The sequence below is a fragment of the Ahaetulla prasina genome, chromosome 1 (genome assembly GCF_028640845.1).
Source record: "Ahaetulla prasina isolate Xishuangbanna chromosome 1, ASM2864084v1, whole genome shotgun sequence".
Lineage (NCBI taxonomy): Eukaryota > Metazoa > Chordata > Lepidosauria > Squamata > Colubridae > Ahaetulla > Ahaetulla prasina.
In genome coordinates, this window is record NC_080539.1 from 21323918 (window position 1) to 21345499 (window position 21582).

General features: G+C 40.0%; 1 protein-coding gene across 5 annotated transcripts in view; it reads right to left on the reverse strand.

Annotated features, from left to right (window-relative positions):
- Positions 1-21582, reverse strand: part of SH2B2 (SH2B adaptor protein 2) — a 76039-nt gene continuing 54457 nt past the window's right edge. For 4 of the 5 annotated variants that reach the window (XM_058164368.1, XM_058164369.1, XM_058164371.1 and 1 more), the window contains 7 exons: positions 20488-20589; positions 15981-16072; positions 13364-13536; positions 12074-12253; positions 4728-4921; positions 2242-2413; positions 1-437 (listed from right to left, as the gene is read on the reverse strand). In XM_058164368.1, coding sequence (XP_058020351.1) covers positions 121-437; positions 2242-2413; positions 4728-4921; positions 12074-12253; positions 13364-13536; positions 15981-16072; positions 20488-20589 — 1230 coding nt within the window. In that variant the 3' untranslated portion in view covers positions 1-120. The remainder of the gene's footprint in view (positions 438-2241; positions 2414-4727; positions 4922-12073; positions 12254-13363; positions 13537-15980; positions 16073-20487; positions 20590-21582) is intronic. The other variant, XM_058164370.1, reaches the window with a different exon arrangement.

Genomic DNA, 21582 nt, shown 5'->3' on the forward strand with positions numbered 1-21582 from the left:
ATAATAAATGCAATATAGAAGTAGCCAACAAGGAGATGAAGACCTCAACAAGCGTTTCCATCCTCCAAAACTACTGATCCAAATGAGAGGGATGCATTGAAAACCACTCCATCAGCAAAGTCAGTAGAAGGAGTATTGGTTTTCAACTGCTCTGGTTCTATTGCGTGAACCTTCACTTTCATGGTAATCTTCTGTGCCAACAGCAGCCGAATCAAACAACCGCTCTGTGCTGTTACTTCGGCTTCGGGCATTCAGAGTCCCTTCCATCCTATGGTAAAGTGAATGGCTGGCTGAGGAAGAAGAGGAAGAGGTAGTGCCCTCTGATGGAGATGCTGGCTGGAAAGTGACTGGAACAAAGCTGGAAAAGTAATGTTGAGTCTGGAGGTCATTTCTGCAAGCAGGCTGCTGGGAAGCTACTGCTGGAGATTGAGTGAGCTCTGAATGGAAGAAGAAAGAAAAAGGCTATTGAATCTAGCTTTTCTGTTCTATGAATATTCCAAACTACTACATGCTTTTCCAACATTTACAATTGGCTACATTTTCATATAAATTGTTTCATTTAGTTTTTATACTATAGTTTCTTTCTAATGTCACCTTGAATGTATTTATTTATTTACACAGGTCCCTACTTCTTAAAACTAAATAATCTAATATCCAGTTTAATAGAAATGCATCTTCAAATTAGCATATTCTGCAATGGAAGAATAGTTTCACCAGGAATCAGACAGCTCCATTCTGTATCAGTTGCAGTTTCCAAATTATCTCCAAAGACAATCCCATGGAGAGTATGTTATAGTAAACCAACCAAGGAGTTATCACAACATGTTTTGATCTTAAGTAGAAAAATGTTAAAATATGGATGTCGTCTGCTTACGGAATAATTATTTGACTTGCTTAACATGCATGTGAAAACTGCATCTGTCCCTGATGATTGAAAGAAGGCCATTATTGTTTTCTTTACAATGCAAAAATGAGAAGTGAAGTTGCATGTAATTGCAATATGGGTGTTTGGCAGTCAGCTCACATTTACAATCAGTTGCAGTTTCCTGCAGTCACGTGACCATGATTTGTGACCTTCCCAGCTGTTTTCCAACAGTGTCAATTGAGGAAGTTTGGTTTGCTTAACAATCGTGATTCACTTAATAATGATGGTAAAAATGATAATAAAAGGAGGCCTGGGCTTTTGATAACTTACTTAACAACTGCATCATTTAGCAACCAAGATTCTGATTCCAACTATGGTCATAAATTGAGGACTACTTGCATATAAACTTGTATGAACATGGAAGATACAACACTGGTTTGCAAGGAATAAAAGAATAAAGAGTGAATGGTATATGTCGTGTCCCACTCCTCCGCTGACGGCCGGGTCAGGGAAGTCCGTATCAAGCGTGCCTCTGCAGCTCTGCCAAAGTCCTATCAGAGTTCTCAAGGCAGGCAGGAGACCAGGAAGTGACTTCAGCAATCCAAGTTAGACTTTGCCTGACTCAGAGAATGCCAAAAAGCAGATCCTTTATATAGGCCATGGGGTGTGGCTCCATGACTCAGCACTTATCCAGGCCTGCCCCTCCCTTCCTTTTGCTGACGTCACCTCTCTACTCTCCGGAAGCGCGGATCTCTCCAGCATCCAGCTGTTGGTAATCTTAGCTCATGACTGGCTTCACATTCTTCAGGCTCACATGCTGTAGGGGAGGGGTTTAGTTGCTCCGTTTGCCTGGGCATGGTGCCAGGACTGGGGGCTGAAGGCACGTCAGGCTCTTCGTCTTGCTCGGCCTGTCCGGGCATGGTGCCAGGGCTGGGGGCATGCCAGGACATTCTTCCGAACTATCAGCGTCCGGTAGGAGATAAGAGGGGCTCGGCTGCGGCAGGGGGAGCGAGCGAGACACAACAGTATAGGTTTAGTTTCTTGACCTCTTATGTTCTGCATTAACTTTTTTGCCAATTACTTCTTTTTTTCTCAATTCCGCACAATGCTTCTTACCCTGGAAGTGAATACTAAGATGAATAAGAATAGGTGTATGTATGTATGCATGCATGCTGTGAAATAATTTTCAAATAAAGGATAACCCCTTTTGAATATTTCTTCATTCAGTAAAAGTTACATTTCCATCCACTGATCAAGTTTTTATTTTTTGCAGAAGAATATGAATAAGCGTCAAGTATTTGAGAAGTACTGCACGGTTTTATTCTTTGTTTTGCCCAGTTACAAGATAAAATTGCAAATATGAGAACTTAACTCACCCGGCAGTGGACTCTGGGCCATTACATAGCTGCGGAGGGTTATGTCAGCAGAACCACCTGACTCCAGTGGGATGGGATGCATATGAAAATGCCGCAGCATATCAAAAATACTCTGGAACCAAAGATGTTGGACGTGGCACTGACCATTTTCATTTAAGGACAAACGCAGGTGCTGAAAATAAATCATTTTTTTTATTGACTAGTTACCATAGTCCCTGTTCTAAGGATCTGAGAATTATTTTAACACATGAAATACCAGAAACAGATGCCCCCAAATAATCTTTGAGCAGTTTAATCTGTTTTTGCCTTACCATTTCCTTTATAATCCTATTCCTACAATAATCATAAGGATGGACTATCTATTTAGACCAGAGTTCCCCAACCTTTCCAGCTTTGCAGACTGGCAGGACAGGAGAGGGGTGATGGGTCTGTATGTGCTCGCCTGCTGCTCGTGCAATTGGGGACATGCACAGGCCAGTTCGGAACGGTTCAAGGACCAGGAGTTGGACACTCCTGATTTAGGCAATCAAATTCAACTCCTACTCAGTACAGGAGTAAAACATTTCAGACAGATGGCTATTCAGCTTCTGCTTGAATGAATCCTTGCTACCTCTCAATAGGTTATTTACTATATATGCCATGGGAGGGGGGGGTTTTGCCCAAACACGGCTCTTTTTCCTTTCTTGCATTCCTTTGGAAATGCAGCAGTGCTGCCCCACAAGGTGCAGTTTAAGCTTGTTTTGTTTGGTGACGGTGATAAAAAACAACATTTGTGAAATGCCACTTGACTGGTGAATTTGAAAAAAATTCGGAAAGTTCATCCTCTGGTGTTCCACACTAACAGAAATTTAATGTATGGGACACAGTTGGTCAATAAAAGTTTGGAGGTTACTACTGTACTATATTCACGCTCAATGTAACATCCTAATGTTCACCAAGTAACATCAAGGGTACAAGAACGTACTCTACTATTACATCCTTCTTATTGTTAATTTTTAAAAAAATATTAAATAGGAATCTGCCTGCCTGTACTTTAATGCTCATATTCCATGTTTTGCACTTGGGATGCTAGAGAAGAGGTCATGGACTATTCAGGCTATCATATCCTTTTCAACCTTATTTTTTCAAAGCTAAAAATAAACCAAGTAGGCTCAATCTCTCTCTGTACCATTTAGTTTCCAGTCCTCTGATCATTTGTCTGAATTATTATTGGTGCTATGCACACAAATGAGCATAATACTGAAGGCTGCATATGGCTAATGGAGCATAAAGTGGAATTATTAATTCCCATGATTAGGAAACAATATCTCTGTTGGTGCAATCTAACTTGCCTTTGCCTTTTTAGTAATCATATCATACTACTGACTTGTATTCAGTTTATCATCAGCTACTAGTCCAGTATCTTTTTCACAAGTATTGCCAGGCAAATATCCTTCATTCTATACTTCTGAATTTGACTTTGGTGGGGTTAGAGGAGGATCTGGAGGCACTACTGTATCATCACCAACTGCAGATAAGAAGTACGGTTTCCTTTCTTCCAATTAGCAGCAGGTAAAGATAATTGCACTTGCTTCTTTCTATTGTACTCAGTTGTGTCAGCACCTTCCAGTCTAGGGATGTGAACAGAATAATGGGGCTATCTATCTCCATGCAGTGCACTCAGAATTGTGATTCAGGTAGTTACAGAGGGGGCAATAATAATTATAAGCTAAAAGTAAATCTTTGTAACATGGCAACAGCTTATTTCCAGTTTTAGCTGGGAGAAATAAAAGGTGTCACAGGAAGCATAAGATTGGCAGATATAGATCCAATATGCTGGATTAGAAGAATGAATCTGTTTACAGCACCAATCAAAGAACAGGCACCAAATGTATAAAGGGCTGCTATTTTAAAACATTTTTTAAAATTCCAGATGGCAGCAAAAGAAAAGAACAAGAGAAAGCTCTGTCTGTGTTGATGTACTTATCTCATAGTTCTGGCATATGGATACAAAAATTACCAGCATTGTAACTGTTCCGTGCATGCACAAATATACAATGACGAGTTGTTGCCAGAGCACAGATTCAAACTCCACTGAATTTTAAGACAAATTATGTCATTCCTATCATTTCCCTTTTCCTTTAGAAATGAATAAACTACACATACCTGGTTCCCAGATTGAATTTTTGGCTGAGTTTGTAGATTATATTAAACTAAAATCAAACAAACCACGATATATGAGCTTAGTACCTTGCCAATTTTCTTTCAATTGGCAATCAAGAAACATTGCACTCAGGTCAAAGTAGCTGGTGGTTTCTAAGGTTTTTTTACTTATTTTATAATTGTATTCAGGCTTGCTGCCATGCTCCACTAAGGCCCTTTGAACAGATGGCTTAATTTTCAAGGTGGATTAAAAACTAAGGGAAACGTGCCCCCATATTTCCTGTGGTTTCACTTTAAATGCTAGGAGAAAATAAGAATTATTCATTCATAAATAGATCACTTGCCTTGGCTTTTCCCTGGAAGTTAAAGGTCAGTACATATTCACCAGGCCGTGTTTCGCTCTGTCGAATAACAAATAATCCATGGCTTTTGACACCACCAAAGAGTACTAGCTGAGCTGCTTTAACCCGTGATAGTGTCCCGTGGAACCAAGGGAACTCCAAGAGATTGATTTCTGCTTCCAGCTCATTTTCATCTCCTGTCACAATAAAGAAACAGGAACAATAAAATATAAAACCTGAATGCCTTACATTCAACGTAGTATTACATTCATTGCAATGCTATCTGGATCAGGGGTCTCCAACCTTGGCAACTTTAAGACTTGTGGACTTCAACTCCCAGAATTCTGGCAGTTGAAGTCCACAAGTCTTAAAGTTGCCAAGGTTGGAGACCCCTGATCTGGATGGACGTTTGAACAGAGGATGCAGGAGAATTTATTGTAGATTTTTCCACTTATCAAGACCAATATATGTTTATACCTGAATGCTCTTTCAGCAAGATGTGGTTAATGTTATCTTTTCAGCATTACAATGCATACTTTTCAACTTCATGGATCAGAATTAGAATAAAACTAGAAGGGACCTTGGAGATCTTCTACTCCCCCTGCTCAAGCAGGAGAACCTATACTATTTCAGATAAGTGGCTGTCTAGTTTCTTCGTAAAAACCTCCAGTGATGGAGCGCCCACAATTTCTGAAGGCAAGCTGTTCCACTGGTTAATTGTCCTTACTCTTAGGAAGTTTCTCCTTAATTCCAGGTTGTTTCTCTCTTTGTTTAGTTTCCAACCATGGTTTCTTGTCCTGCCCCCTGGTGCTTTGTAGAATAATTTGACCCCCTCTTCTTTGTGATAGCCCCTCAAATACTGGATTAAATTATTTAGAGGTACACGTAACTCTGGAATATAAATGAGTGCACTTTATATTTGGAAGACTAATGAGCGAGCCAGGAAGAGCTTGGTTTTGGAACTCAGCAGGAGAAAAGGGGGAAAGACCAAATAACTGATTTTTTTCTGGTATGTGTGCTTTGCTGTATGAAATGAAAAGATTATCTCCTGCAGAATTAGTAATGGCAAAGGAATGTCCAGAGAACTGTTGATAGTTCATTGTGGATGACCTGAGTGAATGCTTCCTTCAAGTCATTCAACAAGCGGAGCTGCTGCTAAAAGAATATAAGGCAGCCCATTTTCGAACAATGAACAAACAGAAAGCTAACAGGAATTTGATAGGAGAGCTTAAGAGGAACTTCCTTAACATATTTTTTCTAAGTGGTCAGTAGGTACTCAACTAACTTGAGACTGGAGCAAGAAGAAATAAAAAAACTTTTGTCAAGTGCAGGAAAATCAGGAAGTCCAGGGGGTTTAAAATGAATATAAAGGTTTATTGCAAGCTCATGTTCTTTACAGGAATCTGAACTACTAAAAGCAAATTAGTGGTAGATAAGAGTCAAAGGAATTCAAGTCCAATTCTGGACTTAGATCTCTTGTGGGTGGGAAGGGACTTGAAAATGATGACAAATTTGACCCGTCCCTCAGGCTCAGGCTGATCATTTCCCTACATCTTTCTACCTGTAGACTTTAAGAAACAGAAGTAAAGAGAATGGACATACTTCACAATCATGCCTGAAATATGTGTGCTTAAGAATGATGTTTTCTACACATGCAGCAAGTATAAGCTTGCAGCTGTGCACAAATAAATAGCACAGGGATTGCAGCAGGTAGTGGCAACACTTCAACTCCAAAGAAAGGACCAAAATTTATTACAAAAAGAATTGACAGAGGAAACATCCCTTTATAAAGAAAAACTGAACAAAGAAGCAAAATGGGAGTAATAACTGGAAATGCATTGAAGATATTCTGCACCACTGAATGTAAAAAAAAAACCACAACAACTCTGAGGCCTTTGCAGAAAACAAAACAAGTTTGAAGTCTTCAATGACCAAAAAAAAGTGATGCTATTCAATAGAGGATGTATCTGTGTAATTGTAGCTTGCAAGAAGACACAGAAGTCTTTGTAGATGGTAACTTACAACTACATGGAACAAACATGCTGACTGATTTAATCAGCTCATAGAAGGCACTGTCTGCCAGAATCAGAGATTAACTGTTATAGAATTACCCTTAAGTCTTATCAATTCCACTGACAATTATCTTCTGTAACTTGACTCTGAGTTTTCTGAACAAAAAACTACTGGCAGGAGATGGTTATATCTCATGAAGACTGGGCAGATGGTGTTGGCCAAAGCACATTAAACTTGATTAAGAGGGATTTACACTGATTCTTGTGAGGATTGAAGATAAAACTCCTGAAGTAAGGACCTTGGGAAATGATTCTGGCACTGTAAAACAAAGTGAGAATTTTCCCTATTAGCCCATTTAGTGAAAAATCTCAAGAAACATTGTATTGGCTCATAAATGTAATCATTTTCAGTGTGTGTACATTGTTACCATATGGGAAATAAACAAGATGAGCCCAAACTCATAGTACAGGAAGTCAGAATGATTTAATGTACATCATTTGTTGCAATGGAATGTGTGGATGACCTTGGGGAACAAAGGGAAGAGATGCTGCCTAGGAAACAATTGAGATGCAAGAGCCCCCAATGGCTTAACAATCAGAGAAAGAAATTTAGGAAGGACATGCCCTAATGGATCAAGCAGTTAAAAGCCACAGTGATTTGCAAGATTCTGATAATGTAGCCTTACAATAAAGTAGAATTAGATCATCTAATCCTGGTTTACCTGGGAGGGTAACATTTGCTGATGTAGCAATTGAAGAACACAATTTATTTAAAAGAAAACAGTATTCCAATTGCCAGTGCTAAAAAAAACTGTGAATAGATTAGAAAGATGAAACTACTAAACTTTTACTGGAGCTCAGTCTTCTCTAGCATATGGTTATGTTGGAAGAAATATCCATCTGGGTTCAGTTCCAAGTGGGGACAAAGACACTGGAAACATGGAGACTGCTTGGAAAGATGGTTTAATGGTGGTCAGGATCACATGGCTTGAGTTCCTGAACAGAAAAGGGCTGAGATCCTGTGTGCTCCCTGGCTTTATGCTTTTTCTGAGCTTTGAACTTTCTGGGGCACAGGAAGAGTATCCTGATTGGTTGTCAGACTCCCAGGTGGTCTAGGGGTCTTAGCTAACATTGTAGGTTGTCCCTCAAGCTTGCCTGAGCCTTGCCATGTGGTGAGTTTCTGTTCTATTGTGTTGCAAATGATGGTCCATTGAGGAAGGTGGGGGGATTGAGTGAGCTTGGCTGAAGCTTTAATGGCCCATTGACAAAGGTGGGGGGGAGTCAGGAAGCTGCTTTGTCTTTAAAACATGTTTCTCCATTTCTCATCCAGGGAAATATATTCTGCCTTTTTAAATATTTTCTAAAATATCATTCTTCTAGGAGGGGGGTGGGTGCTAAATTCCTACAGTTATGAAAAATTGTGAAGAGCAGCATCAAAAACTGAGACGGATAAACCTTTGCACATCATCTCTGAAAAATTATGGAGAATGAGTGAAATGTCAAATGAATAGAGAAGGGCAAATTTTCTGTTATTAAAAAGAGCAAAAAAAAGTAATAATAATCCAAGAAATCACAGAGCACTCAAAAACCTAGGAAACCACTAGATCAAATACAGGTATGTCAGTGTATTCATGACTGCCAGACACATGGTAACAAGGTCAGCCAATGAATAGGGCTTAGTAACAAGGTCAGCCAATGGGAGCCGAGACAGCAAGGAGCCTGGGTGTGGCTTAGCTGTGCTTAGCTCTGAGTGCTGTGCTGAGAACTGAAACTGAAATTAGTTTGCTCTTTCAATTGAAACTGAAAGTGTTCTCTCCTCTGCCTGTGTTTTGCCTGTAACTACTACCAGGTTGGAAAATCTGCTTTTGGCATTGTATATTTACTTATGTGCTATGTATATAAAGAGAAGTTAGAAGAGCGACGAAGATGATTAGGGGACTGGAGGCTAAAACATACGAAGAACGGTTGCAGGAACTCGGTATGCCTAGTTTAATGAAAAGAAGGACTAGGGGAGACATGATAGCAATGTTCCAATATCTCAGGGGTTGCCACAAAGAAGAGGGAGTCAAACTATTCTCCAAAGCACCTGAGAGTAGAACAAGAAGCAATGGGTGGAAACTAATCAAGGAGAGAAGCAACCTTCTTCTACGGAGAAATTTCCTGACAGTTAGAACAATTAATCAGTGGAACAACTTGCCTGCAGAAGTTGTAAATGCTCCAACACTGGAAATTTTTAAGAAAATGTTGGATAGCTATTTGTCTGAAATGGTGTAGGGTTTCCTGCCTGGGCAGGGGGTTGGATTAGACCTCCAAGGTCCCTTCCAACTCTGATATTATTATTATTATAAGTTAATGAATCCTGCTGAATCAGTTACCTATGTATGCTTTCTGGATTTGATTGCTGTTCCAAACTCTGACAAGGTAGTCCTCGGTTTACAACAGTTCATTTAGTGACCATTCAAACTTACATCATCACTGAAAAATGTGACTTATGACCATTTTTTGCACTTCCGACTATTGCGGCATCCTCATGGTGATCAAAATTTAGAATGCCTGGCAACTGACTCATGTTTATGCCGGTTATAGTGTCCCAGGGTCATGTGATCACCTTTTGTGATCTTCTGACAAGCAAAGGCAATGGGAAGCTAGATTCACTTGACAACTGTATTACTAACAACTGTAGTGATTCAGATATCAACTGTGACAAGAAAAGTGGTAAAACAGGGCAAAGCTCACTTAACAAATGTCTAGCGTAGCAATAGAAATTTGGGCTCAATGGTGACCGTAAGTTGAGGACTTCCTGTAATAAATGATTAAATTCTGAGCACCTAAAGAAATAAAGAGGTGCTTACCAGAAGACTGCATGGACTTATGAAAAACAAGTCTTATTAAGTTATCTTTATCTTATATTTGCTTAATATACTTGCTTAATATCCCCTACAGGAATGCTATGGACAAAAATCTTGATTTCACGGAGACACCTGACAATCATATTCAGTTCAAAATGGAATGCATGGATCTATAAGATGTTTTTACAACCAGTTCAAAAATTTACAAAGTGTCATCAAACTGAAAGCACAGAATAGAATGCCACTTGATTCATTTCTGCAGTTTGTACTCTTCAATATTTGTATTAATGACTAGAATGAAAAGATGGACAGAATGCTTATCAAATTTGAAAATGACACCAAATTGGGTAAGATAGATAATATAACCGAAGACAAAAATACCGTGTTGCTCCGAAAATAAGAGAGGGCAGAGAAGCGAGAAGTGAGACATGTGTCTTACCTGATTTCTAGTTCCTGCCACGCCCGACGAGGGTGGGGGGGAGAAGAGATGGCAAGGGGAGCCCCATCTCACTCCATGCATCTCGCTTCTCCGCCACCCCACCCACCCCTCCCCACCTGCCACTTACCCTCGCCGGCCGAGATCAGCAAGCCAGATTTGGGGAGCTGAATGCACTGCCACTGCCCGGGAAGAGAACATAAAAAATGGGCTCTCTCGCAGCACCTTCTCTCTCTCTTCTTCTCCAAGTGGCAGCGGTGCATCTGGCTCACCGAATCTGGCTTGCTGATCTTGGGTGGCGGCAGCAGCAACTCTGACCTGATCCTCACCAGCAATACTGTGGGCAAGAATCAGCAACGCCAATCCCGCTTCATGGCTGCACAGACAGCCTGCACCATCCACTGCTCGGAGCTCCGGTGCCAGTCCCCCTTCCCCCAGTCCCAGGTTGACAGGGTTAGGGCTGGCAAGAGTTTTTTTATGATTGCTCTTTGCAGTCACCACTAAGATAAGGGCTGCGCGAGCTAGGGTTTGTGGGAGTGGCCTCTGCGAGGCTATTCTGCGTGGATGGCAAGTGCATGTTGGGCTCGTGGGACATGTTCCCCCTCCTTTCCCCCCCTCTCCAGCCTTGCCTCATGTTGTGTTGTTTACGCAGCAGATGTGCATGTGTCTATTTTGGGGGGGGTCTTATTTTTTGGGGGGAGCTTATTTTAGTGCATGCACTCGAAAGCCCAATTAGGCTTATTATCCAGTCAGGCCCTAGTTTCGGGGAAACACAGTAATATTCAAATAAACTTTCTAGCCATATGAAAAGCCACGCGCCTTTGCAAATTACTTCAGAGAATTGAGGAAAAAAACGCCGGAAAACGCCATGCAGGGAGGCGACGCTCTTTTTCCTCCCCCATTGCCCGAAGCAATTCCCGCAGTAACACGACAGCCAAGCCAGTTCCTGAAGTCCACCGCCCCTTCGCGCCCTTGATTTCCGACCCATGGCAGTGACTCCGCAGGCAGCGAAGGACGGCTTTCTCTTCCGCCTCAAGGGGCGCCTGCAAGCATTTTCTGAGAAGCAAGCGAAGTAGAAATGCATCAACGACGCCAAAAGGGGAAGAAGAAGAAGAGGGCCTGGATCATGTCCTACAGCTGATCCACTTTCCATACAGAGGATTTTCGGCCGACAACCTCCAAAGGGTGGGGGCGGCGGGTGAGTGGGGCTACATTCAGCATATAAGACGCACCCAAATTTTCACCCTCTTTTTGGGGGTAAAAAGGTGTGTCTTATATGCCAAAAAATACGATAAGTCATATAAGATTCTGCATTACATGATTTTCAATCTTGACTTTTTCCTCCTAACTTCTTGCCTGTTCTCTTGATAGCCTTGGTTGACAATGTTTCTCTCTTGCCTGAGAATTATAGTATTCTACATTACTAACTTTATTCATTACAAAAGCCAACTTATCAATATGTTTTTATTTAATTTTATATTTCTTTATTGAACAGAGCAGAAGTTGGACTTGAAGGTTTAAGTAAGCCTATTCAACCCAATGAATCTCTCATTCTAGACTATTTATTTTGTGTATTTACTTTGTAAATACTATTTACTATTATCCTTATGTATCCAATCACACTTGGCCAATAAAAAATTCTATTCTATTCTATTCTATTCTATTCTATTCTATTCTATTCTATTCTATTCTATTCTATTCTATTCTATTCTATTCTATTCTATCATCTAGCTCATTATTACAACCTAGTCTCACTTAGCAGCCACTTCAGGATTTCAAACAGTTCCTAGTCTATTTGTAATAAATAATTGGAAGAACATTGAAACTGCGAAGAATGTGAGAAAATAATGGGCCTTAATAACAAAACACAATTTTAGCAAAATTGTTAATTGCTGACATGTATGATTCAATACTTTGTAAGGTACACACTGTTACCAATATATCTAAAAAGAAGCAGAAACAAATTTGTTGGATGGGAGAATGAACAGCTGATCTTTTCTAAGCTGTGAAAAACATAAGTTCCAGATCATCTGAGGAACAGAACTACTATACCTGCTGTGTGACTGCTATTGGCTGGAGACTCCAGTGTCTGCAGGAAGTTCTCTAATGGCACATGCGCTCTATATTCCCCTGCAGAGATCCTGCCATGTGGTGCTGTTACAATTGTGGTAGCATTTGATATGCTATCTGAGGCAGTTGAGCCAACACATCTATCCTGGCATCGGGTCACATCTGGAAGATAATTTTATTTCCTTTTAAAAAAATCCATGCTGCTTTTCCAAACCACATTTTCCTATGACAGAGGACTTATAGACTCAAGGCTGCCAATTGCTTCAAATCAATATTACTTTCATTACATTTTTTTTTTCAAGGTACTCTCTCAGATCCTTGAGATACTTGTTGAACCAGGGATTTACAAGACCAAAAAGAAAAAGTTTATGGATGCCCCAGGCTTTTTGATAACACTTGCATTTTGCTATAGTAAAAATTAATGCCTCCGTTTGAAGATTGGCAAAGTTCAGGTATGTGTGAGGACCTGAAAATTAAACTTTTACCAAAACCAGTGTTTAAACAGAATAGAATAGAATAAAATAGAATAACAGAGTTGGAAGGGAACTTGGAGGTCTTCTAGTCCAACCCCCGCTTAGACAGGAAACCCTGCACCACTTCAGACAAATGGTTATCCAACATCATCTTAAAAACTTCTAGTGTTGGAGCATTCACAACTTCTGGAGGCAAGTTGTTCCACTGGTTAATTGTTCTAACTGTCAGGAAATTTCTCCTTAGTTGTAAGTTGCTTCTCTCCTTGAATAGTTTCCACTCATTGCTTTTTGTCCTACCCTCAGGTGCTTTGGAGAATAGCTCGATTCCCTCTTCTTTGTGGCAACCCCTGAGATATTGGAACACTGCTATCATGTCTCCCCTAGTCCTTCTTTTCATTAAACTAGACATACCCAGTTCCTGCAACCATTCTTCATATGTTTTAGCCTCCAGTCCCCTAATCATCTTTGTTGCTCTTCTCTGCACTCTTTCTAGAGTCTCCACATCTTTTTTACATTGTGGCAACCAAAACCTGATGCAGTATTCCAAGTGTGGCCTTACCAAGACATTATAAAATGGTATTAATATGTCACGTGATCTTGATTTTATCCCTCTGTTTACACAGCCTAGAAGAACTGTGTTGGCTTTTTTGGCAGCTGCTGCACACGGCTGGCTCATATTTAAATGGTTGTCCACTAGAACTCCAAGACCCCTCTCACAGTTACTACTATTGAGCAAGGTACCACAGGTCTAAACTAATTTTTAATACAATCCTTTTTTTAAAAAAAAAAATCTTATTACCATCAGCCAGGAACTCACAGCTACAAGATGACACTCTGCTTGGCAGGCAAGCTCCTTGGGTACAGGAAGAGAGTTCAATGTCATCACCACTGTCCCTGGAAAGAAGAGAAGAGTGGGCGTTTGGACAGTGGATGGTGCTGCACCAGTGAGTTTCTGCAGCTGTATGCTGAACACTGGAAGGAAGGGTAGAGCAGAGGAGGGGATGCAAAGTTATCATTCACCAACTGGAGAGGATTCCCATAAAATATGTATTTTGTCATCTTATTAAAGGTCCAGAAATTGTAACCTTTTGAACACCGCTACATCTGTTCAGAGCTGCATATGGGAAAGCTCTCCACTGTCTACTCATTTTCATGCACTAACTCACCCTCACCCCATAAATCAGGACTGTAAGAGGGGAGGCTAACCCTCCCCAAAGCTGGAGGAATATTATCTTGGTTGTTATATATGGTGATGCTTATAATGGCAGGAAGAATTACTGCTTAGCCAGTCTGTGGGGACACCTGATCACATAGCAAAAGGGGCAGAAGAGCAGTTAAAAAGGTGTTAGCCACTTATTTCCTTCCCTTGCTGACCCTCACGAAAAGCTAAAATGGAGATCTAACAATATCAAAGCACTCTTCTCCCCTTTGGGAGAAATAGGTCATAGGTAGACATAAGGAGGCTTTCCCCTATAGCTTATCCCTAACAGTTGGCAACTCAGGACACTGAGTTTCTAATCCTTACTATGATGGCTGATAACAGTTCTGTCAAACTGGAATAAAAGTTTATCATTTTGTCTCTTAGAATAGTCAACCACATGGCTCAAGGGAAAAATCAGTTTTTAGATCATAGATGCGCCATTTTTGGCCCCTGAACTTTAGTGAATCTTAACTTAAAAGCCTCCTCTGACTGTAATTACTGAAAACCAATGCCACCATTCCCCACTCACTCTGAGACAGCAAACTAATGAATACTATAGAACAGGGGTCTCCAACCTTGGCAACTTTAAGACTTGTGGACTTCAACTCCCAGAATAGAAGCAAATAGAAGTAGAATAGAATAGAAATAGAATAGCTTTGCTGGCTGAGGAACTCTGGGAGTTGAAGTCCACAAGTCTTAAAGTTGCCAAGGTTGGAGACCCCTGCTATAGAATACAGGTACATTTTAAAAGATAGCATAACACTGTGACAAAGAAAACTCAAAATGGGCACAGACAGAAGTAAAAATATACTAGCAGTGGGTTTCCTTTTTCAATATAGAACACTCTAAATCAACTAGTATTTAGAGATCAGCTTCTTCAGAGGCTTGGTAAGAGCAGAAACAGCTAGCTGCTGGGTCTCCATATGAAAACACTGTGTGTTTGTCTTTCAAGCCAATCAACACAGGTTTCATGTCATTGCATCAGATAATCACTATTGATTGAAACTACAGCGGAACTGCCCACAGCTTGTCTTTTATGTTTTGTTAAATGCTGTGAAGTGAATGGGAGAACTTTTTTATAGGACTCCCAGATCTAGGCTGCATATCTGGACAATGGCTTGATGGCTGAGAAGAGTTTCCTGTAATGCTCTGCTGCCTTCTAGTGGTGGTGCAGATACAATAGCCTTAGTAGACTTAAGTAGTCCAGAACTGTAGAATTCATAAAAGAAAAGCAGGAGCTTACACCAACTTTTACACAGATGAAGGAAGCAGTAAGTTCTATTCTACTTGCAAAATACATATTTTGCTGCAGTAATTCTTGTATCTTTGGATTCTAATTTTTTAAAAAATAAATGGGAATATTTAATTTTTAAAAAGTTAATTGGGCAGCTAGCAAACAGCCAAGCCAAGTGCCATTGTTCATAAAGTCTGACAAAACAAGAATTCTAGCTAGCTATAGCCTAAAGCTTTGTTTTAAAAGCTATCCACCTGCTCAGAGAAAAAAGACAAAAATAATATGGGAATGGTAAAAAAGCAGAATGGGAGCTAATAAGAGTCCTGAGAAGGTACCTCATTAATTTGCCTTCTCATCAGTGAGAATTTTGGGATTGCCACACGCACAAGTGTTCCTTCTGTAAATAAGTAGGTCCTCTCTGAAAGCCATTTTTGATTATACCTGTTGCACCCTCCCAGTATTTCAAAATGTGCCTAAATGGCCAAAAAAGGTTTCTACTCTTGTTCTGCAGATTTATTTTTCCAAAAAAGGCTTTACAAATGAGAATACTTAAATATCCCCAGCACACTGCAAAACAGCACTCATTTAAAATAGTTAGCAAAGGGTTTGTTTGCTAAATACTCAACAGTCACCAAAAATAAGCCTCTTTCAATGTGGGAGAAAAGCTTGCAAAGAAGGAGTTAGGAAAGAGTACTTGAGCTCAATAAATCCATCATAGAGTGACAGCAATGCACATACAAAAAATCTTTTTTGATGAACTGGTGCTTACATGCCCAATCTTCCAAGGTAATGACTAAGAAGAATTGCTCTGACATAGTTCTTAAAACCCAGATAAATGTAAGCAATACAGACGATAACTTGGTAAGGAAATCCTCGGATAGCAGGGTACTGCTAATCGTTGAGATATTCCCATTTCCACATGCAGCTATTCTAGCAACACTTTTTAAGCATGCTCAATATCAGATCACCATAATGTCTTACCCAGGATCTATGCAGTCTTGTATATCCGCCACCCAGGAATGTTTCTGCAACGAATCTATTGTTTCAAGGATATATTCAGCACCGTTTTCTACCTAGATGGAAAATATAGATATTTATGAACACACTGACCTTACAGAGAGCTATTGTTTTGGATACTTTTAGTGCAAAATGCACTATTTCCTCACAATACAACAGTCCAGCTGCACAAAGATTTGGAGTAGGTCACTAAATTCACACCTACTCCTAAATTATAAAAAAGCAAACCACATTATGTCTAATTATGAAGTGTGAGCCTTTCATAGAAAAATCCGACCTTATGGAGGTGTAAACAAACAGGAAATTCTGCTACAGAAAGATTATTTGACAGATATGCTTGGGTGAGGGGACTTTCTGCTGGATTGTGCAGACATCTTGGTAGAAAATAAGATAGCCATTTGTGTGTATTAAAGGCATCAACAGAGTTGGAGTAGCTAAGCAAGCAGCAGAAAGATAGCATAAAAGTAGAATCCTCGCTCCCAACAATTGATCCTATAGCAAAAGGGATTTTTTAATAAAGTACCTCCTCCTTTCCATCTAGTCTGGTATAAAATCTATTACCAGCTCAACCCCAATAAGAGAAGAACTATAAAATCTGTGCTGAATGGTTCCTGACAATCATTGGGTAACCGTAAAGAAATGCAGAAAATAGGTAGAAAATCATCTACCTATTCCTTAATTTTGGTTTTCAGTTTAGAAGTTCTCAGTCTCTTTTCAAGAGTACAATTGTTTTGCTGGGTTGGCCCAATTTTAGCTCAGATATAGTGCCACCTTATAGGGGAGATGGGTGGCATAAAAATTTAATAAATAAATTTTATTTTACACTAAAATAAGATAATCACAGTTCTATTCAGATTTTATTCAAAGTAATATACAACTATCCAAGTTCATTGTGGAATGACACTGGGGGCGGGGCTGAGTTATGAGGTAGGTTGCTTATCCTGGCTTATTCAATGAGCTTTATTGGATTTGAATCTGGGCTGTCTTTAACAATTACCTGCCCACAACAGTATTTCTCAACCTCAGCAACTCAGGTGAAGTCTACACATTTTAAAATGGCTGAGGTTGAGAAACGCTGAGCCATAAGAGATGGTAAAATAGCATGTACCATTCTGGATTGCAAATGGAAGAACACTTGTGAAAGCTAGAACGTCTTTGCAAACAGAAAGACAATTAACAGGCAAAGAAGTACTTTAGTACATGTAGTGCTAACTTTCTTTTTACAGGACACTTAGAGAGGATTTACAACTGAACCTGGAGATTTCAGCATAGCTAATATATAGTTACTTGGTACAGGCTGCAAAAATATAATCATCAGATGGCAAGAACGGGTATATAGTTTTAGATACCTCTTTGCTTTCTTGTAATGATCATTCAGATTTTTGCAGCCAGATATGATGGCCAAACCTGAGAGAAACTAGGAACTATTAACATGTCCATTCAACTTTCTTCTCTTAGAGACTAAATTCATCCATTGGTTTTCTATTTTATAAGCTTGCGATAAATGTGGACAAAACAAAAAATATGAAAAATATTTTCATATTCAGTAGCAATGAAGTGCTCAAGTTAATTACTGGATCAGCTCCAGAAGAACTGTTTGCTTGGATCGGTGTCAATGTTAATTTTACTATTGAGGGCTGAATTAAATGATGCTGTTTGTCCTTTACAACTCTGCAGAATTAAAAACAAATAAATCACCAGCGCAGGAACTGGATGTGCAGTGAAATCAATGCCTCTTTTCCTGCGTGCCCAGTCTGGCTTCCGCTCATCTATTTTATGACAATAACACAAATAATTATTTAAATTATGTTATGTTTTACTTTGAACTTTAGAAGACTCAAATCAATCGATAAAAGGAGCAGAGGAGGAAAGACCAACTTTTCAGACACCAAAGATAGGCTGGTATGAATTAGGATGGATAGATGTGAAAGATGAAATAAAAATATAGTAATAATTTCATTTTCTGCTAGATTAGCATTTCCCAACCTAATGCCATCTAAATATGTTGGAACAACAGCCCCCTAAATTCCTGACCAGCAAGGAACATGGACTGGGAATTATGGAAAATATAATTCCAACATATTTGGAGGGCATTAGCTTGGGGTAGGCTCTGCCTTTTATTCTATAAACGCCAGATAATTCAGACAGACAGCATAACATGTTTTTTTCAGAAGCTCCCAAACAGAAAACAAAAATAAATCCAGCGCCCAGAGATTTCTAAAAACAAAGCAAACACCAAGGATCCTGCTCCTCACAAAAGCCCCTTTTATTCTCCCTGAATTGGGAACTGGAGCTTGGATGGAAGTTTGTTGATTTGTCAGAAAACTGCTCAGGCAGCAGCTAGGCCAGTTGCTATGGCAACAGCCAAGGCCACAGGGCATCCTTTCACTCCCGTTAGTTCAGGGCTTATAAGGCAATGCTGCAATTTAATGAAAAGGGGAAAGGAAAGCTCATTAAAATACATAAACTAAAAGGGCAAGAGCTGGGCAAATGCTTGAAAACAGCTCTGCATTTACCGTTTTGAAAATTAAGTACTACTGTGATCTAGACGTAGATTAACAAATTTATCACAGCCTATGCTTTTTTGTGGATACAGTCCACTTCATCCTAAGCATTAAGTGTAAATTTCCTTTTCTTTTCATATGCAACTAATTCCCAAAGGGCCTTGGAAATTATTGCAAAGATAAGATGCTCCAAGTTCCTTTGAGTAGAAATAGTAGAAAATAGGCTAAAATAAATTAAAAAAAAACAATGTCCAGAAAACAGGAAAAAACCATCGGAATACACTGTATTTGGGGGCCATCTATACTTTTTCCAAATAGAAGCTTATGAACTTTGATATATTCAGTAATTCTGTGCAAGTGCAAAAAAGTAAAGATAATCCATGTTGGAAGAAATATCCATCTGGGTTCAGTTCCAAGTGGGGACAAAGACACTGGAAACATGGAGGCTGCTTGGAAAGATGGTTTAATGGTGGTCAGGATCACATGGCTTGAGTTCCTGAACAGAAAAGAGCTGAGATCCTGTGTGCTCCCTGGCTTTATGCTTTTTCTGAGCTTTGAACTTTCTGGGGCACAGGAAGAGTACCCTGATTGGCTGTCAGACTCCCAGGTGGTCTAGGGGTCTTAGCTAACATTGTAGTGTTGGAAGAAATATCCATCTGGGTTCAGTTCCAAGTGGGGACAAAGACACTGGAAACATGGAGGCTGCTTGGAAAGATGGTTTAATGGTGGTCAGGATCACATGGCTTGAGTTCCTGAACAGAAAAGGGCTGAGATCCTGTGTGCTCCCTGGTTTTATGCTTTTTCTGAGCTTTGAACTTTCTGGGGCACAGGAAGAGTACCCTGATTGGCTGTCAGACTCCCAGGGGGTGGGGGTCTTAGCTAGCAATGTAGGTTGTCCCTCAAGCTTGCCTGAGCCTTGCCATGTGGTGAGTTTCTGTTCTATTATGATGCAGATGATGGTTGACAAAGGTGGGGGGATTGAGTGAGCTTGGCTGAAGCCTTAATTGCCCATTGACAAAGGTGGGGGGTGGCAGGAAGTTGCAGGGAGCTGCTTTGTCTTTAAAACATGTTTCTCCATTTCTCATCCAGGGAAATATATTCTGCCTTTTAAGTATTTTCTAAAATATTTCATTCTTCTAGGAGGGGGGGTGGGTGCTAAATTCCTACAGTAGGTTGTCCCTCAAGCTTGCCTGAGCCTTGCCATGTGGTGAGTTTCTGTTCTAGATGGGTTCTATTATGATGCAGATGATGGTTAACAAAGGTGGGGGGAAATGAGTGAGCTTAGCTGAGGCTTTAATGGCCCATTGAGAAAGGTGGGGAGAATGAGTTTCTACCTCTGACCCATTGACAAAGGTGGGGGGTGGCAGGAAGTTGCTTTGACTTTAAAACATGTTTCTCCATTTCTCATCCAGGGAAATATATTCTGCCTTTTAAATATTTTCTAAAATATTTCATTCTTCTAGGAGGGGGGATGGGTGCTAAATTCCTACATCCAGAAACCCTAGAGTTCCTTCTAATCCTGTGTCTGAGAAGCATAGGCAATTTTTTCTTTGGGGAGGGGCTGAAGAGAAGTGTATTTTAATCCCACCACACCCAAGTCAACCAGATTCTGCAAGATGCTCTTAGTAATAGTTTGTAGAATGTGTCATTTAGAACCATTGTTGCCAAACTTTCTAGCTTTGTGGACAGCAAGGAAAGGGGGGGGGAGAGGAGATGGTTCTGTGTGAGTGACAGGCGAGTGCACAGCTTGATTTGCACGAGCAGTGGGCACGCGTGTCCACGGCTTGCATAAATGGAGGTGCACCTGCAAGTGGAGCTGTGTGCACATCATGCTTTCTTGTTTTCACAGCCTGATTCTGAACATCCCACGGCCCGGTAGTGGGCCATGGCTCAGTAGTTGGGCACCCCTAATTTAGAATACATGGAACACACCCATCCAGGATGTTTTTCAGGTCATGCTGCCTTACCTTCAGCACAAAGGTGTTATCCTTGTCTGGCATCTCCAATGGCATAGTTGTGCGCACCTCAATAATAGCCGAGAGAGGGATGCTGACCTTTGCTTTGGAAGCCTGAAAGGCCAAACGGATAGAAAAAGATTTAAAGAATTTAAATTTAATGACATTTTGCTCTGAACCATACCAAAGCAGTTAAAAAGAATGCAAATGCTATACTAGCCTCTGCCATTATTCAAACGTATCACTCCCCTTGAGCCTTCCAGTAATTCCAAATACCTTTAATTAAAAACATGGTATCCAGTGGGAAATAGAAGTTAATAAATTTAATTTTCATATCTCTGCGCAGTGTTGTATTATGGCTTTAGCATCAATTTCTCCTCTTTTCAAAAATAGAAAGAATTTTGATTTGGATAAACAGAATGCAATTACTTTCCATTTCTGTTTTAAAAATAATAATTAAAGCAGGGTGAGCTAAGAAAGAGTCAAAGAAAGCTAAAGTAAAAACAAAAAAGCCTGTTATAAATAAGGTGAACCTGACTGGCTCAGATGGTATACTTCCCGGTAGAGTACATGCATAAATGAATTCCATGTCAAGCTATTTGAATAATATACTTTTTAAAACAAAAGAAATGTTAGACTGCAAGTCCAAAGCACAAAAGGTTGAAGAGATTGGAGCCAAAGAGCTTCAGAAGACACAAGCAATTCTTTTATTCTGGCAAATAGGGAGATTTTCTTAATGGGATGCTTACCAAGGGGTTTCAAATAAAAGCAAAATATTTATCCAGTCTAAAAGGAAGCAATATTGCCATATTGTTCAGTATCGTGGCAGTAAATTGTAACCGTTAATAATTGTTTATAACAGTTACGATTGCTCACTTAATTGTTTTTCTGTTCTCATGCCCAAAACAATTATGTTTCTTAATGCTGGAAATTGCCAGTTAAGTCAAATCAGCGTATCAGTTAACTAGGGCAGAGGTGAAGCCTAAGGAAAAGGGGACAACATTCACTAAACATTATTCTAGTTCAGTAATTTCCACCCTTTTGTGATTTTAAGCTTGAATGAGAACTTCCATAATCCACTATGGCAGAACTAGTACAAGCATGATG